The sequence below is a fragment of the Stenella coeruleoalba genome (assembly GCF_951394435.1).
Source record: "Stenella coeruleoalba genome assembly, chromosome: 12".
Lineage (NCBI taxonomy): Eukaryota > Metazoa > Chordata > Mammalia > Artiodactyla > Delphinidae > Stenella > Stenella coeruleoalba.
Window position 1 is genome coordinate 78,703,232 of NC_137158.1, and position 27,217 is coordinate 78,730,448.

The 27,217-nt window shown below is 42.4% G+C and overlaps 3 protein-coding genes across 9 annotated transcripts in view; 2 read left to right on the forward strand and 1 right to left on the reverse strand.

The window, feature by feature from the left end:
- The window catches only part of TIAM2 (TIAM Rac1 associated GEF 2), a gene marked incomplete at its 3' end in the record, with an annotated part of 230,178 nt that extends 224,445 nt beyond the window's left edge, over positions 1 to 5,733 (forward strand). For all 6 annotated transcript variants that reach the window (XM_079939028.1, XM_079939027.1, XM_079939029.1 and 3 more), the window contains 6 exons: positions 834 to 942; positions 1,549 to 1,607; positions 2,170 to 2,275; positions 3,204 to 3,291; positions 3,671 to 3,825; positions 5,138 to 5,733. In XM_079939028.1, coding sequence (XP_079795154.1) covers positions 834 to 942; positions 1,549 to 1,607; positions 2,170 to 2,275; positions 3,204 to 3,291; positions 3,671 to 3,825; positions 5,138 to 5,733 — 1,113 coding nt within the window. The remainder of the gene's footprint in view (positions 1 to 833; positions 943 to 1,548; positions 1,608 to 2,169; positions 2,276 to 3,203; positions 3,292 to 3,670; positions 3,826 to 5,137) is intronic.
- Positions 5,648 to 27,217, reverse strand: part of TFB1M (transcription factor B1, mitochondrial) — a 58,207-nt gene continuing 36,637 nt past the window's right edge. The window contains exons 6-8 of one of the 2 annotated variants that reach the window (XM_079939067.1): positions 9,593 to 9,720; positions 6,251 to 6,604; positions 5,648 to 5,780 (exon numbers count right to left, since the gene is read on the reverse strand). In XM_079939067.1, coding sequence (XP_079795193.1) covers positions 6,346 to 6,604; positions 9,593 to 9,720 — 387 coding nt within the window. In that variant the 3' untranslated portion in view covers positions 5,648 to 5,780; positions 6,251 to 6,345. Of the gene's footprint in view, positions 5,781 to 6,250; positions 6,605 to 9,592; positions 9,721 to 27,217 lie in introns of those variants that run through there. The other variant, XM_079939068.1, reaches the window with a different exon arrangement.
- Positions 23,013 to 23,962, forward strand: CLDN20 (claudin 20; the record flags this gene model as incomplete). The annotated part of the gene is made up of 1 exon (XM_079939801.1): positions 23,013 to 23,962. One exon carries the CDS (start codon positions 23,013 to 23,015, stop codon positions 23,661 to 23,663), a length of 651 nt encoding a protein of 216 aa, XP_079795927.1. The 3' UTR covers positions 23,664 to 23,962.

Here is a 27,217-nt window from a genome sequence, read left to right on the forward strand (position 1 = left end):
GGACACAGGTTCGTGCCCCGGTCCGGGAAGATCCCGCCTGCTGATGCAGGGGACACGGGTTCGTGCCCCAGTCCGGGAAGATCCCATATGCCGTGGAGTGGCTGGGCACGTGAGCCGTGGCCGCTGAGCCTGCGCGTCCGGAGCCTGTGCTCCGCAACGGGAGAGGCCACAACAGTGAGAGGCCCGCGTACCGCAAAAAAAAAAAAAAGAGCTTTTCTTTGTTTTTTTCTTTTCTAACCTCAGATATCGGTGCTACCTCCTTACTTACAAAAGTCGTTTAAGTGGAACGTCACAATTTCTCTATTTTTCTTCTCTGGCTGGATTACTAAATTTAGAATTTTGAGTTTTAAAAAGCCTACATATAAGAAGTAATATAATTTAAATAGAAAAAGACAAGAACAGAAAACAGCTGTAGTTTTTTTTTTTTATTACAATCAGTTTCAACGTTGGTACCTCTGCAGGCCTAGTGTGCTTTTGGGATTAGAGGTGGTGAGTGTACTAGGTCTTGGATGAAATGTTAACAAAGGCACTTGGGATGAACCTTGACACTGGGGTGGAAGGAATGCCATCCCACAGGGCAGGAGGCGTGTCTCACCCACAAACAATGTGTGCATTGGAGCAAAATGCCTTCACGTTTATGTTATTTTTCAAACAGTTTGATGCTTAGCTCATATTTTCAAAATCGCCACTATTTAAGGCCCCATGTTTACAGGAACCATAAAAATCAAAGTGAACGTACTTCTGTGACCATATATGTGTGATCCCTCTCTCATATGAGACAGCCTCCCCCCAGGGTTTCCACGTCTTCTTGATCTCCTGTTTTTGCCATTTAGGTCACAGAACTTTCAATGGGGGAACTTCTGATGCACTCTACAGTGTCCTGGTTGAATCCATTTCTGTCTCTAGGAAAAGCCAGAAAGGACCTCGAGCTCACAGTATTCGGTCAGTACTCCATTCAAAAGAATGTAAACTTAAAAGAGGCTGTCAAGAATGAAGAACCTGCTAAACCCAGCTAACTCGTGATTTCCAGAAGGACTTAGAATCATTGCTCTAATGGCTTTGACTTAACATGGACAGCTTCCAACTCTTTAGAACTCTTGCCCTACATACTCATCTCCTCCCTTCTGCTTGGCTTAGTGGATCTCACCACGTGTTACGGGAACACATCTCCCCGAGGCTATTTTGAAACCTGCTATCTTAGTAGTTTGCTGCACTTCAGAATGTCTTAATTCTCCCGGACAGCTGGGAGAGTGGGTATAGACCGTGCATGCTCACTGAGACGAACACACATGTCCTCAGTGTTCAATAAAACAAAACAGGAATTCAGAAAACAAAATGCCAGGATCTCCTTCAGATAATGGCTCTTAAATTAGCAGGTACCTCTGCATAATTCAAATATGAACAGAAGGAAGTACCACTTATTCACTCATGTCAGCATCATGGGATCTTGTAGAGCTTTGTTCTATTAAAATATTCAGCTACAGTTCAACCTTGGGAGAGTGTGTATTAAATAATGAAAGTCTTTTCTTTCTTTTTTCCTTTCTTTAGTTTTTAAGAGAGCCGTCATATTGGTTTATAAAGAAAACTGCAAACTGAAAAAGAAATTGGTAAGACATGAATTAATTTTAATTAAAGCTATCTTTTCATGCCTGTTATCTTCCTATTGTTGAACTGGGAAGCCTGCTAAGGATTAAGGCCTCACTGAGTGATGCGACTTATTCCAGAGGTAACTAACTAAATCAGATACTCAAGGTGTTTCTTATCCTCCCCACCAAAGACGTCTGTTTTAAAAGAACATGTAGACAAATACCCATGCTGGGCCCTACAGAGAAAACCAGCTTTTCTATCCCTAAAAATGGTCCACGTTTTCTCCATACACCTGAGTCTGTGTAATTTTGGGTTTTTTTTTTTTTTTAGAGGTAACATGGGGTCATGGAAAGCTTGCTTGTCATTTTTGCTTAAAGATCTAGAACTTTCTGCTTCCCAAAACATGACTCTGCCCTGTCCCCAATCCCTGAGAGCACACCTGACCTGATTCCCTTTTGCATCCTGAGCCCCACACGGTGGCAGGTCTGCACCAGGGTGAGCTCACAGCTTCTGTCGTGCGCGCACATGCCCGCGGGAGCGAGCTTGCTTTAACACTGTTCTTGGTGGGCTCTCACGCTGCAGCCGTCGAACTCCCGGCCGGCACACAACTCTGCTGACCTGGATCCGTTTAAGTTTCGCTGGTTGATCCCCATATCCGCGCTTCAAGTCAGACTGGGGAATACAGCAGGTAATTGTTGTGTGTCGTACAAATGCCAGAAAAAACATTTTAAGGGAATTTTTAAACTGTGGAATGAAAAAGTAGCAAAGAACCTGGGAATAATTTTTGGTATTTTATCTTATAGGCAAGGAAAATGAGGACAAGAGAGATTGGAGAAAGTAAATGCCAGTGGATGGCTTTTCTTTGCCAAATACTTCTCTTTATTGCTTCCTTATTTTCACTGTCAATGGTGTTCAACATTTTTCTAATATCCTAATATTTCTAATTATTTTAATAACTTTAGGGATAATATCTATCTCTAAAATTTGTTAAAGAAACAAAGGTCCACAAATTTAAATTTTTACAAATTTTGATACACCAGAAAATTTCTTAAGATTAAGCTTTATTACAGGTGATATAAAAAAAAAATTTCCACTGTGGAAAATGTTCAGAGATCCTTTCAGAATAACCCTGTCCTGGTGACAGTACCTCTGGTTAAGCAAAGGACCAACAGGCTGAGGCCCGCAGTGACGGCTGGGCCCCTGTTCAGTTTTCGTTGGAAGGGCTCATGTTTCCTGGACCATGACTGAGTTTGGGGCTGGCCTCCTTTACCTCAAGAGCCTGAGCACATCCTACCGTTCCTTCTAAGGAACGGGGTTGAAAAATGGGATCCATTTAACCTCTTTCCCAGAGATGGAATCCAGGGTAGGGCGAAAGCACCAAGACGGATGGGAAACCTTAGCAGGAAGTGTACAAAGTAACTACAACGTATTTAACTTCTTGTAACTATTTGTGAAAGTCATACATAGGAGGAGCCACACCAGAAAATGATGAGAGTCAGGATGGGGAATATTTAACTCTTTAAAAAGTTACTAAAATTGTGGTTTTTAAGCTTCACAAGTGTCCTTTACCACAGCATCTTTGGCAAATTTGCGGCCCCTTGTTTCTTTTTACACAGGGACAGAAAATAATTCCTTATGGGAGCTGATCCACACCAAGTCAGAAATAGAAGGACGGCCAGAAACCATCTTTCAGTTGTGCTGCAGGTATTACTGACTTCCAGAAATTAAAGCCAACGGGCATAAGACAGAATTATGTTCTCTTAAAAGTGGGTTTATTTTTAGTGCCCTCCTGAATGTTGATGACTTCAGGATCACACCCACCCTCTCCAAACTGGCAACTGCGGCTCTAGGAGAATATACATTGATTAAATATACATCCAAATCTTAGTGCTTGAAGGAAGTTCAAAAGCGATCAATTCTCGCTCCTTTTGTAAATGACGAGAGACCGAGGCACACAGAGGCTGGGTGACTCGCTGTCAGTCTGTGCTGAGAGCAGTCACGTGCCACGGGAGGGCCAGGAGGCGTGGAACGGAAGCAGGACGAGACAGCAGACACTACAACATGTCTTCTCTTTCCCCGCCAGTGACAACGAAAGCAAAACCAACATTGTCAAGGTGATTCGATCTATTCTGAGGGAGAACTTCAGGCGTCACATAAAGTGTGAATTACCTCTGGAGAAAACATGTAAAGATCGCCTGGTACCCCTCAAGAACCGCGTTCCTGTCTCAGCCAAATTAGGTAAGAACTCTGCTAGCCTTGGGTTTATTCAGGAAAACATGACGAGCTCCTCTGCAAGGATGTATGCTTTCAGGAGAGAGCAGCAGGTCATCGCTTTGTAACTCATCAGCAGTAGCTTCGTAAGCTCTACACCACACACCCGATACACAGGGTGACATGAGAATGTAGCAGCAATTTTATTTCCTTTTAAGAAGCCTAAACATGCTCGGTCCCAGACCTCCTTTTATAAAACATAAGCACCCCCAATCCAAATCCTTCGTCTTTCACCTGCTGACACAGTCTGCACTTACCGTCTTCTGTCTTTCTTCCACTGAGATGTACAGGAGTCAAGGGACTGTTGTGCTCATTGCCGCATTCCCGGTGCTCAGAACAGTGCAAGGCCTCTAGAAGGTCAACACTCAGTGAATTAAGGTCAAGAAACCTAATGCTCGCTAATACTCATTCTTAATAAGCCCACAGGTAAACATTCCAAATCATGCTGTTCTTCAACTTTCTGCCCGTTTTTAAAATGTCAGCTTAAATTTTTAGAACCTTCTTTCTATGTTAACTATTTTGTTAATATCACTGATCTAGTTTTTAGTCTTACAAAGTGTATCTCTTCTTTTTGGTCACAGTTTGACCTCCTCAAATTTTCCTCTACTGGCAAAATAAGCTACAGCCATTAAAAATACACTGTTGTCTGCAGAAACACAACTGAGCTCCCCCTTTCCCTTCTACCCAAGAGAAAGGAATTATACGCACACACACGATTCAATATTCATGTTAAATCTCAAAGTTGGCTAGAAATTCCGGCAGAGACAGTTCTCATGAGAGAGAAAAAGCATTTTTGTACTTTTAATTGAGCAGCAAAAGGGGAATGAACCGGTGAGAAGGTGGGCAGAGAAATACGGTGGTGTAATCTTAGTTCTCAAACTACAAAGTACGTTAGTGAAAGAAAGGAACCTAGATTTTATTAGCAACTAACTTTTAAATTTATTCATTAGCAAGAGCTAATTTATTCATTAATTAGCTGTAAAACTAACTTTTAAATTTATTCATTGGTAATAAGGATAGTTTATAGCTTATTGTTCTCAGTAATAAGCTCTGGTAATTGGTCCTCTAAAAAATGCCAAATTCCAACTTAAAATTTCAAATAAACATAAATAAAGAATGTCCATATTTGCAGTATCTACATTTTTTTTAGTCCCAGGAGTGAAGTGAGGTGATAAAATTTTAATTAAGATGTTAAATCTGATAACCCACAAGGCAGAAATGAACACACTGTGGAATCGGTTCCTCTACCATAAGGGAAAATGTGCTTTTCTCACTGCAGCTTCATCCAGGTCCTTAAAAGTCCTTAAGAATTCCTCCAGCAGCGAGTGGCCCGGGGAGCCGGGCAAGGGCAGCTCGCTGGACTCGGATGAGGGCAGCCTGAGCAGTGGCACCCAGAGCAGCGGCTGCCCCCCGGCCGGGAGCAGACAGGACGCCCAGAAACACCCCCACGAGGGCCTGGCCGACCTCTCCGACAGTCTCATCAAAGAGAGCGACATTCTGAGCGACGACGACGAGGACGACCACCAGGCTGGGAAACAGGGCAGCCCTACCACAGACATCGAGATCCAGTTCCAGAGACTGAGGATCTCGGAGGACCCGGACGCCCGGCCAGCTCAGCAGCCGCCCGGCAAGGACGGGCAGCCCAAGCTGGTCCGGGGGCACTTCTGCGCCATCAAACGCAAAGCCAACAGCACCAAGAGGGACAGGGGAACTCTGCTGAAGGCGCAGATGCGTCACCAGTCCCTGGACAGTCAATCGGAAAATGCCAACCTTGATCTCAGCTCCGTTCTCGAGCGAGAATTCAGCGTCCAGAGCTTAACGTCGGTTGTCAACGAGGAGTGTTTTTATGAAACAGAGAGCCATGGAAAGGCATAATACAGGTCAATCCAGATATGGGTTAAGTTGCTGGTTTCACTTTTAAACTGGGGGTAAAATGGAAATTGCAGAAAAACTATTCATTATTGGGTTTTGTGCAGTATACATTTTTCCCACAAAATAGTTGTAAAGATTTAAGTTATTTTAATTTATTGTGGATCAGAAAACTAGATTAAACTGGTCAGAATCTGTAAATTACTTAGTTTGTATCCCTTTTGAGCAGGTATCAAAATGACTTAGAAACCTTAAAATGAAACTGCGTTCTAATTAATTTATGTGGAAAAGGGTGGGGAAGTTGTGATGAATAGCTTTTGAAAGATCATTTTTTCCAATCCTCTGGGCATTTCCTTTGAGCTCTTAGGTTCTGCTTTATTTAAAGCGTATTTAAATTATTCTCATGTGGGTTAGGGGTACAATGTGCAGGTATTTCATTTTTGTAAGGTTGTAATAGATGCTGTTTATACTAAACATGTCATATCTATGCAGTATATATATTAAAAGAAAGCTTGTACTGTACCTTACTTGACGATATTTATTCTCTTTACCAAGCTGTAAAAGGGGAATAAGTCACACCTGGGGAGCACACATAGGAGAAGTTCAACTCTGTGAACATCAACATCCAGTCGGCTGCCAGCCCCTGACGTAGCAGCTACAGTCTGTAACTCTCCTTGCCATCCCCTTTTGCTTGAGTTCTTCTCTGAAATTGTAAGCAAAGAGGTGTGGGTCTTCATCACACATTTTTCGGTATGCGTCACAGAGGCTCTTAAAATGTAAGACAGAGAGCTGGGTGGGTCGAAGAGTAGGGTCCACATCGGCCAACTGTAACAGTTTCCCAGTGCTTTCTAATCGCTGGGCTTCAGGGAATAACATTCTGAAAGGAAGAGAAAAATGTGAGAATTCTACTTAAAATTCTGCCCATCATCATGCTTCCTTCTACCCTCATTTGAAACCGGCATGGTTCTGACAACTGACAACTTTGCAGAGGCTTTTCTTCCACCCCCTAGAGCCCTGCAGGACCCCGAGCCAGTGGAGGACTCTGCTTACGCCACCAGGCAACAGGTACGAACCACCACTGAAGGCACAGCTAATCGGACCTGCATGGTGTGTCCACATGAGAAAGGAGTTTCTAAAGCTCAATCAATATGTGTATCTTGAAGGTAAATTTTATCATATGCTCAGCTGCATTCTTAAAGGAACATAAGTTTGCTGTGCCTCACATTTTAATATAAAAATTGCATATTATTTCTGGTGCACTTTTGATTCTCTGTAACTTGAACTTACCAGCCTTTGGACCTCTTCATCCCAAAAGAATGACCTTTCTTTGCAAAGTTAGAAAACAGTTCATGTGAAACTAGAAAGTTATTTTCCTCTTTAAGATGTTTGAAGCATCTTAAAATTGATTCAAAGTATACCTTTTAAATTTCGTCTAAATCAGATCATTGTTTTAAAATGAATAGTACAAGTGACTGACTGACTGAAATATTGCAAAGCTACACCTGGATTTTATTTTCTTCTCTCAAGTCTCAGAGGGCCCGGAAGACATCGTGGCGAGAGGACACTGACTTTTTCTTACATGCTGATGGTCCCCGCAACCAGGAGCTGCGTGTCCCTACATTCTCAGGGTGAGCTGACTGAGATCGCTGAGTTCACTTTCATGGCAAGCAGGGGTCTGATCATAGTTTCTAACTATGATCTGGGACTGATTTGTGGTGTGGTGTGACTGAAGGACACCAAAAGGTCAAAGTGGGTTACAAGATTTGGTCCGTATCTGCATAGGGGTCTGTGCATGTGAAGTAAATGGGGCCCATCACTTAGCTGGGGGGTTGTCCTGGAAACGCTAGGGCCAACTCCGGGCTCAGGCCAATTCCAGGATTTCTACAAGTAGGATGTACTTTCTGTAATTTTTTCCCTCCACGAATCAGGGCTATCATGTACAACTGTACGGGTCACACCCTGTGTGGAATCCAGCTTGTTTTACTTCAAGTTGTGCATCCTGGCGGGGGCCGGGTGGGGTGCTGCAGCGTAGCAGGGGGGGCCTTCATCCTAATTAGCACGAGGATCGCCGGTGGCACCCCTGTCCCCAGCTAGAGAAGCAGGAACGCTGCTGACCTATGAACGCTGGACTAACTAGAGCCAGCAAACGGCAGGGTGAGGTTTCTTCCATCAGCCCTCTCACATCCTCAAGAGCGTGCTTTGTGGATTCCAGTGGATTCAGGATGCAGCTGTCTAGCTGTGCCTGAAGTAGTTTCATGTGCTGTAGGGACCCTTCACAAATGAGAGAATTGAAATGGAGCTATTCTTAGAAAATAATTACGGGCCACTGAAGCTGAACCCCCTTAAACAGCTAAAGTTGACTATATTAGATGAAAGTCTGTTAAAAATATACATACACTTTCCTGCCTTCGTACACAGACTGCAGTTGGGCCTAATTACCCACTTTCTAGGCTGTCACCGGACGTAACACGTTGCTGCGGTGACTTCAGGGCCATCAGGCCGCAGACTCTTAGGCCGCCTTCTCTGTCTGGGCTTCCGGACGTACCTCAGGGCCTGGCCAGAGCGGCGCCCACGGCTGAACACAGGAGCCGCCGCTGAATGGAAATGCGCTCATGTGGATACTTCGAGCCACTGTCTTGGCGACTCAGAAGTCATATTTGCTTCCTTCTTCTAAGTACGTCTTTAAAAGCTTCAAGAGATATAACAACTGGATGGAAAGAAAGCAATTAAAACCCACTAGCTCGTGTGATGGTAGGAACTATATATTTGGTCTTTGTCCCAGGTTCTTGAGACAGAGCTTCTAAAATCTTTGGAATTTCCTGAGTGACGGGGTGACAGGAGCATCTTTTGTTACTCGTAACAAGCCCCCTTCAACCACATCTGGGCTCTGTGCTAATGCGGCGACTCCTGGTGGCCCCTGGAAAGCTTCAGGACGGGGCAGTGGCAAGAGGAACCAACCACGTGACTGAAGGATGCACCTCTCTCAGCTCCACTCCTGGAAAACTGAGCTCCATCGCCAAAGGCCAATGATTTAATCAGTCCTGCTTAGGTAATGGAGCTTCCATAAAACCCCCAAATGATGGGGTTTGGAGGGCTTCGGGGTTGGTGAACACACTGAGGTGCAGGGAGGGTGAGAAACCTTGAGAGGGCACGGGAGCTCTGTGCACCCTGCTCCCCATGTGATGCCCTGTGCCTCCCTTCCATTTGGTAGTTCCTGAGTTATAGCCTTTAAAATTGATACATGACAGTGAGTTCTGTGAACCATTCTAGCAAATTACTCAACCTGAAGATGAACGGGATCGTGGAAATTGCCAATTTATGGCTATAAATGCAAGTGGAACCTGCAACCTGGGACCCGCGACTGGCGACTGAAGTGGGGACAGCCTTGCGGCACCGGCCCATAAGCTGAGGCGCTGCGCTAACGCCAGGTAGTGAATGGCCAGACTGGAATTAAGTCGTAGGACGCCCAGGTGCTGTCTGGAGCGTTAGGGAGTTCGTCGGTGTTGGGGAAAACACCACACATTTAGTGCCAGAAGTGTCGAGACCGAAAACAGTTCAGATGGTCTGAGTCCGTCCTGAGTGTGAGGGGTCATGACCTCCCCAGTACAGGCTCACTATAAACTGTGTGATGTCAGTTTTAGTTTGTAATGATCAAACCAAACAGAAACTCTCGGTGGCATCTCAGGTTAAATCAACATTTTGCTTTCTCCTCAGTGGCCATCAAGGTTTGTTCATCACAGGATCTGAACTAAGAGTAATGTTTACAGGCACGTTGAACAATCATAAAAACAAAGTTCTTACTCTTTGAAGGTGACTGAGGCGTTGGTAAAGAGTGCTACTGAAAAGGAAGAGAAAGCGTTCTTACCCAAGCCCTCGATGGCAGTATTTCCTTCGGAACTGAAAGGCATTCTGAACGACTCTCTCCACCAGCTTGAATGGCTGCTCTATCCTCGGCTGGGTCAGGGGGGTGAAATGCACCACCCCCGAGTCCACCTTCATGGTCAGAAAACAAACATTTTACTGCCTGGTATAATATATTAAACGATCTAACTTTGTAGAACACAGGAGAACAGGTCATCAAGAGCATGGTTTTCACGAACAGCCCTTTATGTGGACTTCAGTTTCATGTTCTCCAGGCACGTAAGATGCTACGCTCGCATCTGAACTGCCGCAGAGAGCTCACGGTTGGCTGCATCTGTTCTATAATGACATCCACTAGGCCTGTGCGTGACAGTCACTTAATTTTAGAATGCAGCTTTACAGTGGCCTTTTAAGGTCAATCCGAATAATCATTAAAGTCAGTAGGCAGATAACAGATAGCATTAGAATATTTTATTTAGCTTTTGAATGAGCAGAAGATAAGCTGCAGCTGTAGTTCTGACTATAAGGCTGGACTTCAAACCAGAGAGACACGGCAGATGGGCCCCCAGGGACCACTCAGCGCTAAACTCCCCAGAGTGTCAGAGGCACTGATTAATCAGCTGGACTGAATTCATACTCGTCTGCACGGCCACATAACTTTCTAGTAGCGACTTTAAATGCCCCAGGAGGCACAGGCAGGATCCAAATAGAATGGAAACCACCACAAATATTACTGTTTAAGTGTCAAGCTGCTAGCCGGTGGCTGAAATTCTTTATCAGAAGATAAAACTTTTCAGGCATATCTGATAAGAGATTTATACCCTGCCCTATTCTAAAACTGGACTCATGGTGATTCACAAGGATCTATTCAAAATAACAACAGAAAAATACTGAAAGTAAAGACTAACGGAGAAATGGAGTCAAAGCAGTTATCGCCCACACAAAAGCCTGACAGAGACCACGGTCTAGGAAATGGGAAGTGTATTCATAATTTACAAAAGCTTTGGTCGCTAAGGGATTACTGCTAAACCTGCTACTCAGAACATCACACAGACTCTACAAAGGCTAAGCAAGTACAGCAATTTATGAAGTGTGGGTTGTACCACTGCTTTTCAGAAGGAATTCTGTATTTTCAAATTCCATAGGGGTTATCATGTTCTCTTGGGAGGACTCACTCCTAAAGCTCCTTGTGGCTACAAAATTCCTTAAAATGGGCCTGTAATATATGAGGATGGGGAAGTTTTTGTTTTGTTTTTGTTTTTAGGTTGGAGGGAAAATACTGGCATGTGACGTGAGACCGTGTGGACGAGACGGACCAAAGATGGCCAACCGGGACGGGCTTCCAGAGGTGTGAGTGGCGTTTCTCCTGCGGGGTCTGAGCTGCCTCACCACGAGCTGCCCCACCAGACCTCTGCCCCATCGTCAGTCACTGAGGCTGGCAAATGCTGGGAATGTTCTAAGCAGTCGAGTGAAAACCGCCAATGGAGAGGACTTTCCGCCTGAAAATGCTCCCCGAAATGTCCCTCAGCCTTCAGACTATTTTAGCGACAATTATACACCTTTGGTGGAAGAGCTGTTATTCCACTGCAGAGAGTGACCATCTCAATGTTCTTATTAAACTTTAATAGTTTTTCAAATTGTGTTCTATGTGTTCCTCCAAGTTCACTAACAAATAATTCCTGTGGGAAAGTAAGTGTTTTGGTTAAAAGGCCGGGACTTTCCTTGGACCATCACAAAAACACCATGGAACAGGGTCCAGGGGTCCCAGAGAGGTTTGTGGTCAGTACAGAGAGGAGAGCCCCTGGAGAGCACATGGGGCTGGGGAACCACTCTAGGGAGGGATGAAAGATGCTTCACGTGAGAGCACTTCTGTGGAAGGGAAAACAGACAGAAGTGAACTCAACTGTTCTAGACCATTCTCTTGACTTCGCCCCACCCCTTTCCACCATCTGCGCTCACTGGCATTCCTGTCCCACCTCTCGTGTTCCGCCAGCCCTCTATGACTCAAGTCCTCCAACCCTTTCAATCCAATCCTTCCAAGTTAGTCAGTTCTGACAGGATTCTTCCACAGTGAGCAGCCTGCCAGTCTCCAGAGAAAATAATCTTTTAGTAAATTATGAGATAAAATTAAACCCTACCCAACCCTAAACCCATGAAATATTATCAAAATGCTAATGTTCAAATACTATTAAGACCAAAGGCACAAAAGCAGGGATAGATGCATTCTCCTTCCAGTACAGAAACTGCCACTTCCGGATTCTTTGAATTTAACATTTTGGCCTCATCTTTATTTGCCTGATTTTATTCCTTTGAGATACAGTTGATGTTTGCAAATACAGGCAATGTCTAATGTTTTTATTTAAATAAAGTTTTAAAACCCCGTATAAATACAGCAGCACCCCGTGTACACTGTAGCAGTAGACTTCTAAAGTTTGATTATAATTTTGATACCCAGTTAAGTTGGCTACTAGTGTCTTTTGGATAAAAGAAAATTTCCACTCACAATCAAATAGTTACTATTTAGTGGAGGACCACATAAAACTCGGCATCAAAAAGGCTCTTCCTGTAACAAGTCCTGCTTCTCTGGGAAACCTGTACCACCCTGTCTTCTACTCCTGCCTCCAAATGCACTTCTCAGAGTTACTCTGTATGACAGAGCCCATTTTCTCTAGAACCACAGGAAAGCTGCTCGGTAACTATGGTAACATACAAAAATGCTTTTTACTCATAAATGAATGCTTATTTAAAATTACAACCATTATTTTTCCTTGAGTTTTAAGTCCATTAAACGGTTTGATTACAAAAAAGAGATCAGTACATAGGCACTAGATGCACTTAAAAATTCTAGTTTAAATGTTGCCAGCCCCTCTCCAAACTCAGCCTATCAGTATACCAAAATGACCTACTACGATGTCAAATTAGAGGGCTTATAGCGACTGTAAGTATTTGCCTCTCCAATCCACTATGAGGTCAGTGCTGCACAAAGCTACGGTTATGCTTCTCAGCATGAGCAGCCCTGGCTGCAGGCAGGCTGGGGGCGGGTGTCCCATGTCCCAGGCCAGGATGTCTAGGACATGACTGGTTATGAGCTCAGAGCAGCACTGTGGGCTCACAGGAGAACTAGGGTAAGAAGCTATTCAATCTTAAATATTAGATACTGCTAACTCAGACCTTGAATCAACATGGTACAGGGAACACCAAAGACTGCGCAGCCCAGTTTCTGACTTTGAGATGATCATAATATGCCAAAGAGCTCAGTAACTACCGTATGAAAAGGTACAGAAACAATACTGGCCATTGTCGAAGAAAGGGTCTTCAACAGCTCCCATGGTGTTCGAGACCATTAAAGGATAAGCCAGTGGAGAGGAAAAACGATTAGGAAGTTACCGTTTACTTAGCCAAGATATAACCGTAACTGGGAGACCACAGAAGGAATGATGAGAACAAAGAATGACTACAGGGAATAATCAGAAGGACTCCAAGAACAACACAAGAGGGATTCACAGTTCAAGGTGGTGCTGTCTCAGACAGACTTGTGCAGACGGGAGTGGGAAGGGTCCAGCGATTCTGAGGTGGCCAGCACCACCTGATGGAACATGGGGTCAGGAGTTCGGGAGAGTCACATTCAGTGTCAGGTGAGATGAGAGTAAGGTGAGCACGCTGGGGGATGCCTGGTTCCTCCACCCACCAGTGTCTAGGTTACTCCTCAGGGTCCTACACCGAGCTAAGGACAGTCTCCACTAGAATGTCATGGGCCCTGCAGTTACAACTTCCCCCCAACAAGGGGAGCAGTCGCAAGTCACTGCTGCCTATGCTATTACAATTATGCATCTTGTAGAAAAACATTTACAAACATGCAGATCACATTTCCTAGAACTGTTTTATTCTGCCCATAATTCTCGTCCCAAGCCCAATTTAAGGACAGAATTTCCGCCGTAAAACCTTACAACTCAAACACTCCAACAACATTCCAGGTATTCCAAACCAAGGTATTCCATGAAGACTGACTGTTAGGACCTATAGTTCTTTCTTTAAAGTTTACAATTTGTGTTTGTTATTGAAACAATATTAATTTCTGCAGATGTTCCACCACACCTTTTGTCTCCCACAGATGTCTGAATGGTTTTTCTCTTTTCCTCCTTGGAATCATACAGAAAGAACAGATCTTAAACTGTCAGTGTTTCCTCTCAGAGCACAAGCATGTAAGAGAATGACAGGGTGAGCTGACAGCACGATGAGAAATAAGCCTAAGAGGTGCCCAGGGTGAGGGGAGGGGATGGAGAAAGCTTTTTACTGTGTATATTGTATATGTAAATATAGGTATGTATGTAAATTATGCCTACTAGCAACAACAACAAGACGAATGAGCATCTCTTGGTCCCAAGAAAGGAAACAATTTCAGGGATGTGAACACTTAATTCTAAACAAAGTACAAGAGGGACGAGAACTCACAATCGCTGGATTAGGATTTTCTGTTATCTTAGCCTGTAGTTTCCCAATGAGCACAGGGAAAACACCTTTCTGAAACCAGGACCTTTCCCACAAACCATGACTTCGGTGTCTGTGAAAGGGCGGCACCTGGAGGCGCCTGTGTTAACTGTGCCAGGACTGTGCCCCCCTCTGTGTAGGTGGGGGAGGTCCCTGCCAGGGGAGGAGCCGCGCTGTAGCGGCCCAGGGGGCGAGAGCGAGGGCCCGACCTCCGGTTTCTCACCCACAGTACAGGGAAACTCCTCGGGGACGGTTTCAATCTAAGCAAACTCACAAGGTTCTCAATTGCTGCCGCTATAAATATTACTATTATGAAAAGATTGATAAACAAATATGGATGCAAATACATTCATTCGTAATGAGTCATAACTACCAAAGAGACACTCAAGTTGACTAGTCAGTACATCCCCTTCCTATAAAAACCACCTAACAAGCTCTGTTATGCTGAGAGGGTTCTGCAGAGGCACGGAATGGGAACAAACTCATACAGACGATGCTGCAATGGTCACTGGCCACTCACTGGCACAAGGTACAGGGTACCAGATGCTCCTAGGCCGTGTGCTCTCAGTACCCAGGCCAGCTCTCCATTTGCAGAGCTATTCTTTAAATGTGTTCATGTTGTCCAGCTCTTCCTGTTTCTGACTTGAAAGACATTGTGTCTTTTTAAAGATGAATGCCATAGCTACTGGATCTCCTCCTTTACATGCTGATTTTACTAGTTTAACTCATGGAGGTTTGGGGGCCCTCCTATGTATGTAACTGGAGGTATAAAAATAAATAAGAGAAATGATTAAAACTGATGCAAGCTCTCTAATTTGGCAACATCACAAAGTCCACATGAACCCACCCAGGACCCTAGAGTGTGGGCAGGGGCTGAAATGTAGGCGACCCAGTGGGCAGAGAGAGAGAGTCACAGGGAAGGAAGACAAAGAGGAAGATGGGAAGAGGAGGAGAGAGGGGTGAGCTGAGAGCCAGGCCCAGACGAGGGGTGTTCAGCCCACTATCTGAGATACTACCAATAAGTGAGGACGTTTTTTAAAAAAAGTCCTGCTCTTCAAAATAATGTGCAAAGAGAATGCAGTGGTGAGGCCACACTAGATACATACTTACATTATTTACGAGGTTGAAAAAACTAGGCTGACCTGCCAAGTGTCACCACAAACTCCAAGACAGTCTTAATATTCTAAAAGAATGTGATAAAGACATAGAAAACAAATCCTCAAGATCCTTTCACATGAAGACATAGAAAGGAGCAACAAAATGTTGTCAAAACAAACAACAGAGCAAATGGCAGTGCAACCTACAAGCAGAAACATACACGGCTTGCACAGAGCCATCGGAGCCAGGATGGCCTCTTTAGACATTTGGGGACACACAGCAACCAGAGAATAGCCATCATTTTTAACACGGTCCTCATTATAATCAACTAGTCTACAAACTACCAATTCTAAAAGATAAAGCCTTCGGGCAGCCTAAAGCATTATTTTAGAACTAAAGTAACCATAAAGATGGAGGAAGTAACGCACTGATTGTGCTCAGGGCCGATACTGTTAATTTCCCATGACTGAGTAGGAAGAAAAACATTATTTTAAGATTAAATCAATCACTTTAAATTTGTGGGACTGGAACAGGTAACTATCTTACTTAATCTTACTCTGAACTTTAATTATTTTCAAGGTTGAAGAGAAAGCAAATGAGAAAAGACGCTGCTGTTTTTTTAAAATCAGAACCTTAACTTTTCATTGGAATTACGTTGGCGGCATTTTAAATACACAATGACTGGGCATCATCCCTGACAACGGAATTAAGAGCCACTGGGAGGGGCCTGGGCCTCAAGGCTTTTCTAAAGCTAGATGATGCTCATGTGCCGGCAGGGGTGAGAGACGCAGGTCTGGAGAACTACTTCCCACAAAGGTTTGGTATTGTTATTACTTCTCAAATATTCAGTCAAACTACCAATTCTTTGAGAAGAAAAAGAAAAGCTTGTCTTGACTATCCAGAGTATCATCACTAAGAGAAACACACTAAGGGAATCACATGTAATTTTTTCTTAAAAACAGATAAATAAAAACATTTTAAAGAAAACAGATGGGACTGCTGAGTCACCGGCCAGCTACTCTGCAATCACTCATGGACTTGGCATGAGTGAGAAGCAAATGTTTATATGTAAAGCTACAGAGATGTCAGAGTTCATTTGTTTCCACAGCTTAATCCAGACTACCACTGAAAGGAACGACTCATTATAATGAGACTTAAAAACACATTCTGTTCTAAATGGGGGCAGGGCTATGAGTGTATGAGGGTTTCAAAAATCACAGTATTCTGGGCCTGAATCCCACATTCCTGCTACTTATATTATGGACCTTAGTCAAGTTATTTAACTTCTCTGGAGCTTAGTTTTCTCACTTGTAAAATTAGGACTTCTGTTATCTCATAGGCTTGTTTTAAGAATTAAATACCTCAACAGTACTTAGCATATAGGAAGCAGTTTATAAATGGTAGATATTATTATTACATCAAGATTATAAAACTAAAGAGTTGCAAAATTACTTAAAATGACAGTCTCTTAAAACAGGACAAAATTATACTTTTAATCATGTAAAGGTAATGTATTATTGTTATTTTATATACTCAAAATCAGCTTCTGAATTCATTCAACAAATATTTATCATACTCGACAATAAGGCAGGCACCACTCCTGGCCCAGGAGAACCTGGAGATTAACAAGACAGAAATCCCTGCCCTTGTGCGTTCACATTCTAGAGGTCTTCACCCAGAGCAAGCAGTAGAGGGGCTCAGACAGTAGGATACTTGACTTATTCTGAACTGTAGAAACAAAAGGATTTGTTGATTGAATGGCTCTTGGGTATGGAATCAAGGATGTTTTTAAGATCCAGGGTCTACCAAATGGCAGGATGACACTGGGAAACTGGGGAGAACTGGTGTGCGGAAAGTCGAGAGCTCAGTTCTGTCCCTGATAGGTCTGAGATGTCTATCAGTGACGTCACACTGGCAGATTGGACATATTCAGTTGGATGTTTAAAATTTTACAACTGTAAGATGCTACGGAAAAGCCCGAACGAACTTTTTGGCCAACCCAATACAAACGTTGGGTGTTTAGGGGGGAGGGCTGGAGAAGAGACATAAACTAAGGTAAAGATAAACAAAGAGTTATCTAGGGAAGCCTCTGAACTTAAAAGATTTAATTCTCTTTAATATCCACATTGGAAGTAGATAATAATGTCAATGAATTATATTTCTCTATACACCTCTACTTTCTAGCTCCTTTCTTATACAAGAAATTCTGCCTTGGGTTAAAGGCCTGTAGCTGATAAAAGTTCTTTGCGTTTCAGAAGTTTGCCTTTTTAAAACAGGCAGCTAATGTATTAGAATATAAGTGTTCTCATCAAGGCAGAAAAATAATCAAAAAGGTTTCGAAAACAGCAATGCACATTAAAGCATGCTTAACCCATTTACCCTCGGCAAGCTGCATTACGCTGGAGGTCAGAGCTGGGAGCAGACTGGACCCTCCACCGGCCACCAGTCAGCCTCAGCACAGGTGAGTCTGCACGACAGCCACAGCAAGGAGCAAAACAAGCCAAGGCACTGAAGGGACCTGGTGGATTTCTTGCTACAGCAGTAGTAACAGTGCTGTTAGTGCCTGAAATTCAACTCTACTTCACTCAGTACTTAGACAAAGAACTGTTTATGTATCTAGATGAAATTAAGTAAGTTTATAAAGCAAAATTACAACACTATGGCTAAAAACACAAATCCACAGGCATTACATTTCTAAGAGGAGAAAACAATATGTATCTTGCTAAATGCCAGACTTAGAAAAGATGAAAACCAACTAAAAACAACAAAAAATCCAGAAAAATCCAGATAACTGAAACATGCATATCTTTTAACATCTTTATTGGAGTATAATTGCTTTACAGTGTTGTGTTTGTTTCTGGTGTATAACAAAGTGAATCAGCTATATGTATACGGATATCCCCATATCCCCTCCCTCCAGGTGGTCGCAAAGCACCAAGCGGATCTCCCTGTGCTATGCGGCTGCTTCCCACTAGCTATTTCACATTTGGTAGTGTATATATGTCAGTGCTACTCTCTCCCTTCATCCCAGCTTACCCTCCCCCCTCCCCTTGTCCTTAAGTCCATTCTCTACGTCTGTGTCTTTATTCCTGTCTTGCCCCTAGGTTCATCAGAACCATTTTTTTTTTTTAGATTCTATATGAAACATGCATTTTTATTATTCACTGCTTTTAAAGAAATGGCTAACATCTAACATGGCTATTAGCAGTTGTAAAATTTTAAACATCCAATCATAAAATTATCTTTTTCTCTCTATAGTGGCTATGAATGTACAGCTTGTAGAATTAACATTACTGAGGTAGAAAAAAAATGAGAACCCAAAGTAGATGAAGATGAAATATGTCTGTACCATTATTCATGGTCTAGAACCTCAGTGTTTGATTTTGGTTCATCTAATATTTTTCATCACATTATTTTGGTGTAATTTCTTTACAATGCTTTCTAAAATCTCTAATTTACTAAGTTATAATTTGTTTTTAACATCTTTATTGGAGTATAATTGCTTTACAATGGTGTGTTAGTTGCTGCTGTATAACAGAGTGAATCAGCTATATGCTTACGTATATCCCCATATCCCCTCCCTCTTGCGTCTCCCTCCCACCCTCCCTATCCCACCCCTCTAGGTGGTCACAAAGCACCGAGCTGATCTCCCTGTGCTCTGTGGCTGCTTCCCACTAGCTATCTATTATACTTTAGAAATCTTTCTCAGTGGAAAGATTAATAGAAGAAAATTCAGGATACCGCCCCCCTGCCCCCGCCAAAAAAAAAAAATACTTGTAGGTTTACTGCTCAGATTCTAGTCAACAGCTGTTGCTGGGTTTTCTTTTTACTTTTATCAAGATATACAAAAAACTGTCTTTTGAATGTTTAGTTTGAAAGTTACCAATTTTGTGAATCTTGATTTCAGACAAGTCAGAAGCACCAGAATAAACAGATAGTCTCAATTAACTGTCACTTGCGAAGCACAGTCTAGTGAAAAATATTTCAGACCATATTCTTTAATCGGGGACATAAAATAATAAACGGTATCCTCCAACATAGATAAAAATTCAGAAATAAATTATAACTATGGACTAAAACATAATATTAAAAGAAAAGAAAGTCTTTTTGGGAGCACCCAGATAACTCCCCCTCTGTATATAGTGACACAGAAGCATTTTCAGCTTTCAGGTTTCAACAAATCCTGTTGTAACAACAGCTCCCTCCCTCCCCCGCCTCTCTTTTCTGAGTTTTCCCCCAGCTCAAAAAATGAGATGGGGAACCCGGTATTTATCTCCTGGCACCACCAGCAGTTTTCCCTGCTCGGATTTCTACGTTGCTCTTCATTTGCTACTTGCAAGTTAACCTACTGGAGCTTCATCACTAATATTCAGAAGCTGTGAACTGAGCCTCAGGTATGTGGCTCCTCTTCATCATGTCTTACTGGGGTTCAATTGAAGACAACTGACAGAAGAGAGTTAAGTCACTGAAGGCTACTGACAAAAGGTATGGAAAACGAGAAGCTTCCACAATGCTTCGGGACCTAAATATAGATCTTCAAGTATAACTCAGTTTGAACTGTACATTGTAAATCTGTTTTTAAATACTAGATTTGATATAAATAAATCTTGTCTGGAAAACTGACTTTACATTTTAATGAAATCCAGTTCAGAATTTCTTTGGGAAATAGCTCATAAATTTAACATTATAGGTTCTGTTCTATATGCAACAGATTTTAGAACCACGAGAGAGTTCTCATTTAGAACTGTTTTCCATGCTTACTTTCACAGCATGTCACCACCATCACCACCACCGCTGAAACAAAGTATGCCTTTATTCTCTACGAGACAGAAATCTGAGAGAACAGGCCACAAACTGTACCATGCTTGTGGCTGGAGGGGGAAAAAAAAAAAGATTTCACAGCAATATAGCTAAGATGCCAGTATATTTTTATAAAGGGAAAAGAGTGACCTTCATTTTGGAGAACAAATTCTTTCTGCATAAGTTCTCCATGCAGAAGAAAGCACTTAAAGTCCACTATTCAATAGTAAGTGGGCACCATGCTAACTGAACGCAACGTCTTATTGTTTACGCCGAGTTTGGCCATCTGTAATTTATCACTGCCAGCACTTGTTAATTAAGATGAACAAGCTGTCTCCAAGTCTGAATTACACTGGAATTTATAAAATGTATTGGTTAATGGGAAGAAAAGAGTTATAATTGGGAAGCTGAGCAGAGACTGATCAACACATAAAGGTTACTCAACCAAAGTAAAAAGAAAGAAAGGAGATGCTCGCAGGGAATGCTAACAGCAGTCTCGCTCTTGAAGAAGCCCTTAAGCCGAAAATGGTCCGGGAAGGCAGTAATTGAGTGAGCTGGCTGGAGTCTGAAATGTTAAAACCCAAACCTGAAAACAGCTATTATGAAACTATAAACATGTGCTTCATTTTTTTTCTAGAAACTTTAACTTTCGTTCTATTTTGGTCTCAGATATGAAAAGAAATTTGGAAAACAGAAAAAGAATGAACTGTAGGATAACAGGCAAAGCCAAGGCACTTTGATGCTTAGAGTGAAACTGACTCTAAGAATTCAAAACCTCAGGGAAATCTCCTGAAACTATAGAATTTACGTTTTAAGATTATGAACAAAAATAGAACAATGGAGTTCAGATAGCCCAGGATTTAACCTCTTAGGGAATCAATGTTAGAACTATATTAAACTATACAACTGTATTAAGAGTAACACAGGCATGGATTCACATCACTGCAGATATTTCACAAAAGCCAGGCATCAACCTCCCTGGTGAGTCTCTGAAGCTACGCCACTTGCTCATTTGCTCTATTAATTCCCTCCGGAGTCTTTTTTTCTGTGTGAGAAAGGGAGTGAGTGAGGGGATGGTTAACGGTGCTTTGTCTCTACATGTAGCATTCTCCCTGCTTCCAACAGGAAGTACACAGGAGGATTTCACCCGGAATTGCTGTGGTAAAGGGGGACAAGGGTGCAAGGTGCAGTGAGGTGGGAAGAGGTGGGGAAGTGGGCACTGCCGATCTTGCCACTGAGGTCTGTGTGGCGTGCGGCGATCTACTACCTAAGTGTCCTAATCTGAAACAACACTGATGGCCAAGATTACATCTATGGTTTCCTTCATCTCTAAGTTCCTATGAAAACAAATGAAATCGGCCTAAGGAAGGAAGAGAAAAAAAAAATCCAGATGTCATTAAATATCAAATGTCACGTGACATAATATAAATTTTAGAAATACTAATAACAATGTCAATTGTAATTTACTGAGTACCTTCTATGGGTTAGATATTGTTCTATACCATTTAAAATTCTTTCATGTATATGAAACTCCATGATATAGATACTATAATCCTCCCTGCTTTCCAGAAGAGAATACTGAGGCACAGAGAGGTTCTGGAAAGCCAAGATTTGACCCAAGTGCTTTAGATTCAGAGCTCATACTGCCTTTTGTGACAAATATATGAATCATGATAGAGCCATTCTAATACATCACTCAAAAATTCAGAAACACAAAAAGGTCAATATTGCTGTATTTCAGAAACCATTATATTTTCCTCAAAGAAGGCAGTAAGTACTGCCTGATTAAAACACAGCACGTCACAAAGGAAGTACTATCTATTCCCTCTTACTAAATGGAAGGAAGGAAGGGAGGGAGGAAAAAAGTGTAAATTATTTTTGAATCTCTCTCATACAAATAATGATGTGGTTACTTCTGGTATGTATTTGCAAGATTCAATGTCACTACTTCTAAATCGTTTTGAATAACCGGTTTTGCAGCAGACTACTGCATTTGGGTCAGGGAACGATTCTGGTCCCAACTAGAAAGGATCTCATATTCTCCTAAGCAAAAGACAGTGGCTTAATTGTTTCAGTTTTGAGTAAGCTGTACCTGAAGGGAAACAACTGCTCACTTAGGTAAGGATTTTGCAAGCTGGAAATTAGAGATAATCATGCCAGTGACTTTGATTTCTTTTACTACTTTCTTCTCCTTCTTAAACAATTCACCTGGGCCACGTGAATGACACATGGAGAGTGTCTGATACATTTTAAAAAATAAAATCATTTTTTGAATGCTTCAAACTTTTCTAATATATATTTATAAATCCTTTTTAACAGGTGGGTTTAAACTATTCTTCCTTATTACCTATAGAGTATTTTAACTAGAAATAAGTTTTTAAAACCTGTAATACTATTAAAATTCTATATCAGGGCTTCCCTGGTGGCGCAGTGGTTGGAAGTCCACCTGCCGATGCAGGGGACGCGGGTTCGTGCCCCGATCCGCGAAGATCCCACATGCCGCGGAGCGGCTCGGCCCCTGAGCCATGGCCGCTGAGCCTGCGTGTCCGGAGCCTGTGCTCCGCAACGGGAGAGGCCACAACAGTGAGAGGCCCGCGTACCGCAAAAAAAAAAAAAAAAATTCTATATCAGATATCCTACAGCTGGCGTTCCATGTCTAAAATCTCCTAACAAGGCATACAGACAACTTCAGCAGAGCTTAAATTTTAAATAAAAGAACAAAGTGGACAGCCCTCTCCTTTATGCCATGTATCAAGCACCACCCAACCAAAATCACTCAGGACAATGGCAGCCTCTGTGGGCCTGGTGTGAGCTTTTCTCCTGGGAAGCAGTGTCCTCATCCACTGCTGGGACCTATTCAGATGGGTTCTCAGCTCCCACTGTACACAGAAGTCTTTTTGTTTTTTCTTTCTTTCAACCCTGATTTTGTCTTCTTTCCCCAGCCTTTTGTTACCTGGTTCTCTACTGTACAGAAATAGCTACAATTCTGAGCAAGAGCCATCAGGATTTTCTAGGAGGACAAAGGTAACGGTGACGTTATGATCTCGGCGGGTCTCCAGCTCCTTGCTTTTGCCCTGGCCTTAACTGGGGTCTCTGGAGTGCTCATGGCCACCCTGCTGCCCAACTGGAAGGTGAATGTGGACCCGGGCTCCAACATCATCACAGCCATCGTGCAGATGCAAGGGCTGTGGATGGACTGCACGTGGTATAGCACCGGGATGTTCAGCTGCACCTTGAAGTACTCCGTCCTGGCCCTCCCCACCCACGTGCAGGCCGCTCGGGCCGCCATGGTCCTGGCCTGTGTCCTGTCTGCTGTGGGGATGTGCACTGCCACAATCGGGATGAAATGCATTCGCTTAGGAGGGGACAGGGAAACCAAGAGTTACGCTTGTTTTGCTGGGGGAGTCTGCCTCATATCTGCAGGGATCTCTAGTTTAATACCAACGGTGTGGTACACAAAGGAGATCATAGCAAACTTTGTGGATGTGACAGTTCCAGAAAGCAACAAACATGAACCCGGAGGAGCTGTCTACATTGGATTCATTTCGGCCATGCTGCTGTTTATCTCTGGCATGATTTTCTGTATAAAAAAGGATTCGGAGGCTTGGCTCCACCCATCCAAGCAGGAGCACGTCCCCACCACACAGCCAGAGGACCGTTCAGCAAACAGCCTGAAGGATTATGTGTGAATAACTGTGGGATGCACATGACTTAAGTGCCTGCTGTGATTTCTGTCTTTATTTTAGATTAAATACAAGAATTGTGCTTGCCTTTCTCTACAAAGAATGTAAAATACTTAAAAAATGAAGTTGTTCGAAATGCCAACAAACTTCGTGTACAATTATATCTGTTTTAGATGATTTTTCCATTATTGTTGTCATGTTTTATCTAAAGGTTTATAATGGAAAGAGGTTCTGATTATATTAATAAGGCAATGGAATTGATGGCTTTTTTTTTTCCTTTTTAAGATAAATTGTTGATACATCTTCCTAACTGGTACTTCACTGGATTTTATAAAAGAGCTCCACTGCCAAGTATAAAAAGCACCTTGTCCTGGTGTTAACCCAGGATACCCTCTGCTTTTGCTCCCTCTCCTTGGCAACCCCACAGTCACCTGCTTCTGTTTTCGAGCCCCTCTATAGGCCTGCGCCTTACGACGCAGGGAGGAGCTGCCCGCCTCCTTCACAGGATGCCCAAACAGGCCACCCCAAGTCCCCACCTACTGTCATCTCCCCGGCTCTGTTGACATTTTAGGAAAAATATCTCCATATAATATGGCATTCAAAGATTAGGCAGAAATAAAGAAAAGAAATTGGTAAATGCTACCACAGCAAAGCAAAACCAAACCAACCCAAACTGAAATCTCTAGGACTTGTAAAGCATCAAGTACAAGCTAAGTGAGAACATGAAGAGTTTGTTTTAAAATGGCTTAAGAACTGCCCTGTTCTGGCTGCTAATAAGAGGATTCTCCAGATTAAGTTCATTTTCCTCTATCATTTTTGATTTACCCCTATCATTTAATATCGCACTGATTAGTATCTGGATGATAAAGGTTACTTTCAAGTTGTCATTTTTTTTCTTTTAGGTTTGACTCATGTTAACAAAAATGTTTTTATAAATGAGCTGCTTCAATTGGTTAATGGATGTGAAAAGAATTCTTAAAGAATAAAAGATGCTTTAAAAGATGTTAAATTATGATATGTAATTCAAACACTTTATAAGAAAATAAAAATTGAATTTTCTAATGTGCAAAGGTAACATTGTACACTGTTGTTTCTAACAATTTATTTGTTCATTTACGCTTAGGTATTGTTCATAATACAGTGGTAAAGGGGAAAAAGGCTACTTCATTGTACATTAATAACTCATGAAGTGGGAAGTTATCTTTTATGTGAGTAAATGATTTTGGATTGTGCATACAGACATACAGACTAAAATGTTTTATACCTATTTTATTTGGTAGATCATCCTCTTCTGTATCATCATTACATATTAACAGAATAGCTAAAATAAAGGTACGATTTCACATGGGAATTAGGAAGGCATTGAAAGTATATACTCCTGGACTTCCCTGGTGGCGCAGTGGTTAAGAATCCGCCTGCCAATGCAGGGGACACGGGCTTGAGCTCTGGTCCGGGAAGATCCCACATGCCGCGGAGCAACTAAGCCTGTGTGCCACAACTACTGAGCCTGCGCTCTAGAGCCTGCAAGCCACAACTACTGAGCCCGTGTGCTACAACTACTGAGCCCATGCACCACAACTACTGAAGCCCTAGAGCCCGTGCTCTGCAACGAGAAGACACAGCAATGAGAAGCCTGCGCACCGCAATGAAGAGCAGACCCTGCTTGCCTCAACTAGGGAAAGCCCGCATGCAGCAACGAAGACCCAACGCAGCCAAAAATTTAAAAAAATTTAAAAAAAAAATAGAAAGTATATATTCCTTTTGAGCGGTCAAGATACTTTCTAAACAAATGCCATCTATATTTTCAGCTATATGACTTGAGAATATACTGACTTTACTGACGTCTGCGGATTTCCATCATAGCCTATAATTTTGCAGAACCCTGTTGCATATCTCTTACCTCCAATAATTTTGTTCATTTCATTGTGCTTCATACATATAAAAAACGTGTCATCTGCAAAAATGCAATTTTGTTTCTTCCTTCCTTGGATTTATAATACTTATTGCTTATTTTATTCTTGAGTACATATGAAAGCATAACTAATGTTAAATTAGATTGTAACAGTAAAAACTCTTATTTCTATTCAACACTTATTTTATCTGATTTTTAAGGAGGACAACTCAGGTATTTTTTTCTAATTATAAAACTGGTTTTTAGTTACATATTTATTTCTTTTACACTCATCCACTTTCAAAAAGCATTTGAGTCAACTTACAATAAAACTGCTGGTCCGATAAACAGAAAAACCAAAAGATAAAGAAGAAAGGTTAAAATGACAAAGAAAAGGAAGAGAGAAAGAAGGCTATTAAATAATCCTGGTTGAAGGTTGCTGAAGCAATTAAATATGAAATGTAGTTTAGAACTTCCCACACAACCAAGTCGGAGAAGGCCACATAAGGAATCTGATAGTTTTGTCTCCTGGAGGAAACCAACAGAGGCCGTTGCTGCTGCCATACTGCCCCGCCCCCCCATTCCCCAGCTGTTCTGAGCGCCGGGTGCTAATGGCTCATAGATGTGGAGCCACCTCTACTACAAGGTGAGGGCACCAACTGTTCCTAGGAGGCGGCCAGGAGCCAGACCGACTGACAATGGTACAACAGCCGCCCCTTGCCTCGAGGGAGGACAAAACCTGTGGGGCCGTTTGTGCCCCAGCGCCCCCCTTCAGACCTTACCCTGGGACCCCCGTGGGACCAGGCTGAAGCTGCGTCTCCAAGCGCAACAACACCCTTGCTTAACTTTTGCCCTGCCTTGGCCTGCTTCCCTCACTCCTCCTCTTCAGAGTCTCCTCAATACTTCACTTTCCCGAAAATCCTTACCCCAATCTCTGCTTCTAGGAAGCCAGACCAAATACAAAAGAGTATTAGTTAAGCAGAAAAACATTAGTCTTCTGACCTTATGTCCAAAGGATTTTCAAATACAGGGTAACAGACAGCAGAAGTAACAGCCTCAGTATCAGATTCAAAAACCACAAAAGCATGAAAAATGGCTGTTTCTTATGTGGACCCATCCACTTACTAAGCTTATTTGACCAGAGGTCGAGGCCTCAATAGCTGGGGGCTCGCAGCTGAAAGCTTCTAAGATGCTGTTCTCAAAGGTCATGCGTGGATGCCCCAAAGTGCTGACCTTTTCTTTATGTCACAGGTGTAGCATCATTAATTCATCTAAGATTGAATTGACACAACTTATGCTTTAAATCTGTACCATGTTTGGGAGTTACTTGCTCCATGTGCCATACTTCTAAACAGGCAAAACTATATATATGTTATATGCATGTCTTAAAAGTTATAATCCACATTATTATATCAGGATATAACAACTTAGTCCATAAATATTTGTTTATAATCATAACAGTAAGCTCTACCTTTCACTGACTGCCTCCCTGTGTGAGGTACTCCTGTTAGCACTGTATATTGATTATTTCTATTCCTCACCAACAATCCTTCAAGGGTGGCATTATTGCCCCAATCTGATGTATTATTAACTTATCAGCTTATTAACATGACCAAGTTCTCCTAACTAGGAGCGCTGGAATTCCAGGAGGCCCAGCTGACTTCAAAGT